This window comes from Adiantum capillus-veneris, chromosome 19 (genome assembly GCF_014529385.1).
Source record: "Adiantum capillus-veneris isolate H3 chromosome 19, ASM1452938v2, whole genome shotgun sequence".
NCBI classification, from domain to species: domain Eukaryota; kingdom Viridiplantae; phylum Streptophyta; class Polypodiopsida; order Polypodiales; family Pteridaceae; genus Adiantum; species Adiantum capillus-veneris.
The window spans coordinates 133,951,345-133,957,130 of NC_140949.1; the positions used below are offsets into that span (position 1 = coordinate 133,951,345).

Sequence of the window (5,786 nt, forward strand, 5' to 3'; positions counted from 1 at the left end):
CATACTCACTTTTTATAGGACTAATATCCATGGAGCTCAGGTATACCTAGATCCTAATGAAGAGTATGTCATTCGTATTGATGACGATGACATAGAGTTTGAAGAGGAAATCAGGGCAAAGAAACAAGGAAAAATGTATATAGATAAAAATGGGACTTAGTATGTAGAGGTTGAAAATCCTAATGTGATAGACAAATGAAGGTTAGAAGTGAATACAATAATTTTGGATATGGTAGCAAAATAAGGTCCACCGACCTTAGAATTCAAGGGATACAATCAAGTTGATTTGAAACATTTGAAATGGCTTAGCACTAATAACCCTAGGATTGGAGTCTATTGTTGGGACGATAGGAACGTCAAGGATTTTTTATGGACCTCTCATGCCAAACCAGGGCAGTTAATGCCCATGAAGATCATCTATATCTTCAAGATCAAAGACAAGGGTTTAGCAGATCTACCATCTTACACATTTAGGGATTGTTATAGCAATAACTTTGTTATGATGAGTCCTCAAGAAGTAGAAATACCAAATACCAAGGGTACTCGATAAGAGATTGGATGTTGGGGCAAGGACCTGATCCTACTCCAAGAGAAGAACTCCACAAGAGATCTTTTGGGAGCAATGTTGAAAAACCCGCACCTATATACCTCATCACGAAGAAAACCGAGTGACACTAAAGCCATCCCAGGGCTACATTAGTCACTATTTCCAACAGATTGGTTTGAAGGACTCAAGACAGGAACAACTACCAGAAGAGTTGGAGCTGAGCCAAATAGACAATATTGGAAAGGGGGAAGTGAGAAAACCACCAACACACAGTATAAATGCCTCTCTATAGCCCAGTGATCTGACAACACCCCTATCCCCTAGCAAACACACATCACAATGCCCACTCTGCAAACAACCAATATCCAAGCCCGTTCCCAACCATCCCAAACTATACACACATAGTTGCAAAGCATACCTTCACGGCTCCCATCTACAATCTTTTAGAGCATCTCCCCCCACGAATACAGAACTCAATATCCGACAGCACACATAACCTTGCACAATCCCTGGTAGGCATCCACTTTATGACAAACCCGATATCTACATTGAACTCCCTATTCCCACGTAGGAGATACTCAAACACAAGAGCAAGAGAGTAAACAGACATGGATTTAGAGCGAAGCTGACATAGCCTATATCAAGATAGAATCTTTTTTGAAAACTTTACACGACGATGAAATTTGATAGAAGCGCATTTCTTTTTGCCTCTTTTCAAATTGGCCACCCGTCGTCCCCTTGATGGCGCAACCCTGCGGTCCGTCAATCTCACATAGAGGCAGCCCCTCGACCTCTTTGTGCAGTCCCTCATCCTTCAACTCTCGGCCCTTGGCGGCCCCTTGCCCATCCCAAATTACCTTGGTTCTCCCCCTTCCATGCAAAGCTGCTCTGCAGTCTCTCCTGCTTTGTATCGCTGCCCTGCAGCCCCTCCTTCACGTACTGAACCTGCAACCAACCACCCTCCTCAGGTGGCGGCTCTGCCCTCTCTTGCCCTGGCGGCCTCAACACATAGCGCCACCCCGTGGCCTTCTCTCCTTGACCATAAGCCCCCTGGGCTCTCCAAAAACAGCGCTACACCTCCGGGCCTGCATGCCTTGCCCGCCACCTCTGGAGTAGCCAACTCCTCAACTAGCGGCCTCTTCACCACCTTCTGCTGTGCTGCCCTTTGGCAGCTTCCCCCCTTGTAGTCGGTCCTCCAGCGCCCCCCCCTGCTTCATGCACCCCCGCTTCAAGCTCAAGTGGCGGCCTCCCTGGCCCTTCTCCCGTGCAGTTCCTTCCACCTGTCAACCTTCCAAGTAGCGCTACTCGTCGACTGCAGCATGACAGCAATACGTTTCTTTTAATATTAATAGCTTTACAAAAAAGCTTCGGGCTTAGCCCCTTTGCACACGCCAGACATAGCCACCTTCAATCGTGCTGCAAGTGAATGCACATACCAAAGTATACCAACTGAAAGCAACCACATTGCTTGTTGAAGAACATCAAGCCTTTAGTACCTAGCATAAAAAGAACCCCTCAATTGTCGTGCTTCGATTAGACGTTCCCCAACACGCCCATCACGATTGTTTTTTCCTTCAAGCTCGATGCGATATCCAACTGATAAATGGAAAAGCACCTTCACCCGAGCACATGAAAAACTTTCAAGTGCTGACCTTGACCACCCATCCAACATAAATACCACAACTGCACCACCTTTAAGCTTCCTGACCCATATAGCTCAAAACCAACAACTTTACCTGCAAAGGACCGCACTTGGCATGCATACCACTGTGAGGCTTGCTCCAAAGTGCATTTGAGACCTGCCCAAGTCCGATACCATCATCCTTCCTGATGCCATATTCCTGTCGCTGGCTTCTCCCTGTGTCGATAAAAAATGGGTGCACCATCATTGCCCACCCCCTCGTTGAGCATTCATGCTCAACCATAGTATTATTTAGGTAGAATAAGACTGCATAAGATAGAGTGATGTAAAATCGGTAATACAGCGACTCTATAGATAGGATAGAGATAGAGAGAAAATCATCTGCTACTGCATCACCCACCAGGGTCAAATGGAAAGCTCACAGCTTCCCCAAGCATGGCATAGAGTCCACCTGGATCAAATATAAAACACTGGTCGTGGTCATCCACCTGTAAAACATGTATATCCAAGCCTTCCGCTGCATTTGTAGGCCAATAAACTCGCCCCCCCAACAACTCTTTGTAACATGGAGCTTTGTCTCCCTGTATCCATAACCATTTTTGCGAATCTTAAGCATACCTTCGATACCTTGAAGCACCTGTACAATAAACTGCTACCATGCCATCCGCTATAGAACCCTCCATATCATCGTCTTCATCACATGAGCATTGAAACCTGCATAGTACACCTTGCAAAACAACCCGGAACAACATATCCATCAACAACCCAACACATAGCTTCAAAACCATGCCATTTTCTTGAGCCTGCTGCATAGGCAAGCAAACCCTTTGCAAACATGTATCCAACCCCTCTGTAAATGGCTCCACAATCATCTCTTTATCCTCAAGAGCATGACTTGCAAGAGCCTCAACCTGTTCAAATACCTCATCACCTGCAAGGTTGGTGTCACCTTCTTCATTGCATGGAGCCTCACTCTCATAGGCTGCACCTGTCTCAGCTTCCATAGAGTCATCTGTCGGAGCTAACTCTCCACGGTGACACACAAACTCCGAAACTTCACAGCACACCTCGACATGCTCACCAAGGCAAGGTTGCCCAACCCCCTGCATAGACAAATCAACTCGACATACCTCTAATTCTGCTTCTAGCTCCTGCAAACCATCCTCGAAAACCTGCTCTTCAACCAAACTGGATGCACAATCCAACCATACCTATTCCTCCAATAGGGACTCACCATCACGAGACACAAGAGATGGTTGTTCGACGGGCAGATTCACACAAGGCATCTCCACACCTGCACTATGCGTCTCCTCGACCTCCAAATGGCTGGCAACTCGCATACACTGTTCTCCACTTCATTCACATAAAAAAAATCATAGCTCTCATACCTGGAAGACCGGGATTCTGTCTCCCGCATGTTGTCTGTGTCCAAAGCACTGCTAGAGCTTTGAGAGCTGGCAAACTCCTCTTTTGAACTGACCAAGTCTTGTACCGCTGCTACCTTCCTTGTTGATGGATCTAGAACTGACACCTCTTGTTTAAGATCTTTTACCACCTCGCTCTCTTGAGGAAGAAAACTCAGTGGCACCCTGAATATACCTCTCTGCACCTTTTGAGCCCTGGTTGGCACTTCTTCTACCTTTTCTACCTTGGCATCAGCTTCACGTGCTTTGATCACATTCATATCAAGAAAAGAAAGGGCTTTTACCTCTTGATGCTCTTTAATCTGTTTGGGCTTAGATCCACTTGCTACCGTGACTGTCGACTGTAGCAATCCTGCCTCCATCTTCTTCTTCATCTTTCGGCTCTTTGCTCTAGCAACTCTGACAGCTTCGTCATAAGTGCTTGGATCTTCATACTCCACTCTCTCTTGAACATAGGGATGCAAGCATGATAGAAACTTTTCCCGTTTAAAGAATCCCGCATTGGTTGCTTGGGTAGCAGCCACAAAATCCCCCCAACAGGCTTCAAATTGATGAACAACGGCATCAAAATTTTCACTTACTTCCTACTGCAAGCCTTTGATCTTTGCATTTGCCGCCGAAGCCGACACCACTTTTCGATACCTTTGTAGAAATTTCTCTCGAAATCCGATCCAATTCTGCTTGTGCACATCTTCTAAGCCATCGAACCAAACTTTTGCTTTACCTCACAGTACCAAAGGTAGAGTCTGGAGATTTGCTTCCACTATAAGAGGTTGTGTGATCTTGTGACGCTTTTAGCGACGGAAATACACTGGGTTTATATAACCCCTGGCGTCGCTAAGAGCGTCGATACGTGAACGTCGCTATAAACGTCGCTATAACAATCCCTATAAGTGTTGCTATATAGCGACCCTATAGTGACAATTATAGAGACGCTGCAGAGCCATCTATAGCGACGCTTATAGCGATGCTGCAGAGCCTTATATAGCAACATTCATAGCGACGCCCGAGAGGAAACATTTTTGGTGTGGCAGGGCAGCATTCAATGCCACCCATCAACCATATTGAATGTTTCATTAATTGATTCACCTTTAAAAAAAGTGCAAAGGTAGATATAGACCCAAAATAGTCACCCACAAGACAATATAACCATTAACTCCATCATCCATAGTACGTATTGTTTGCAAAATAAAGATACAAAACTGACAATCGTGAATTGATGAAAGTAAATCAATGAAAATTGTACACATAGGCAAAATCACTTGATTGTTAAACTTTGCAAATGTAATAGTTACAAACCATTGTCATTATTGAAAAAATATACATGGTTTTCAAAAAGACGTATAAAAGTCGTCTCATGATACATAAGCTATGACAAAAAGAAACTAATGCTATCTAGCTATGGCTAAACTGATGTCGTCTAATCAAACATCTCATTGCGTCCAAGCGGCATATCTGTCGGATTCTACAAAAAAAAACAATAAGACAGCTTTTTGTAAGTATAAACATATAGAGACATTTATAAAACAATACAACAAATAGAAAAGAGTAAACCCTAATACTAACCATGCCGCCGAGAGAACTCAGAATGTCCATAAGGGCGTTTAAGCCCTTCCTGCCTGCGTACTCACCCTCGTACGGTGTGGGATCACATCCTGTCATCGACCACTATCAAAACATACAAAGAATCCATTATGTTAGAATTTAAAAACCCATAAACCCTAAACTATCAAACATAGAGAGCAATGCGAAAACACTTACAAAATCGGCCTCAAATGATGCCAACCCGCCGCTCCCCAAGTGGTGCCATGATTCTACAATCTTGAGTAAAACGCTTTTTGTCGATCCGTTCCACCCTAAAATGTCGACCTTTACACCATGCTGCTGTGTATGAATTATACTACAACCAACAAAGATTATGAGTGGCCATTCAAACATCTAGAAAGTCACTAGTCGTACATTGCAAACTTACCTTGGTCGCGCAACCCCGAGAGTACTCCCACTCTTTCTCATTCACTTCTTCACCGCACTGTTGTGCACTTTTCAATTGGTTGTGCAACCATCTTAAGCTCATGAATGTTGGTAGGCTCTCCAGACCCGCCGGATAGTGCATCGGTGGTCATCTTCCCCGTCTCCACTCGATTCGTGCCCTTTGTCGCTCTTGCTTTGCATC

At 44.7% G+C, this 5,786-nt stretch overlaps 1 protein-coding gene across 1 annotated transcript; it reads left to right on the forward strand.

The window, feature by feature from the left end:
- Positions 1 to 415: 415 nt before the first annotated feature.
- LOC147434902 (uncharacterized) lies at positions 416 to 1,805 on the forward strand. The gene has a single exon (XM_086490049.1). The coding sequence runs from the start codon at positions 1,423 to 1,425 to the stop codon at positions 1,732 to 1,734; it is 312 nt and encodes a 103-aa protein (XP_086346175.1). The 5' UTR covers positions 416 to 1,422; the 3' UTR covers positions 1,735 to 1,805.
- The last annotated feature ends 3,981 nt before the right edge of the window (positions 1,806 to 5,786 follow it).

What these genes read in the sequence shown, in the direction of transcription:
- LOC147434902 (XM_086490049.1), top strand. Translation starts at nt 1,423, where the DNA reads ATGCAAAGCTGCTCTGCAGTCTCTCCTGCTTTGTATCGCTGCCCTGCA.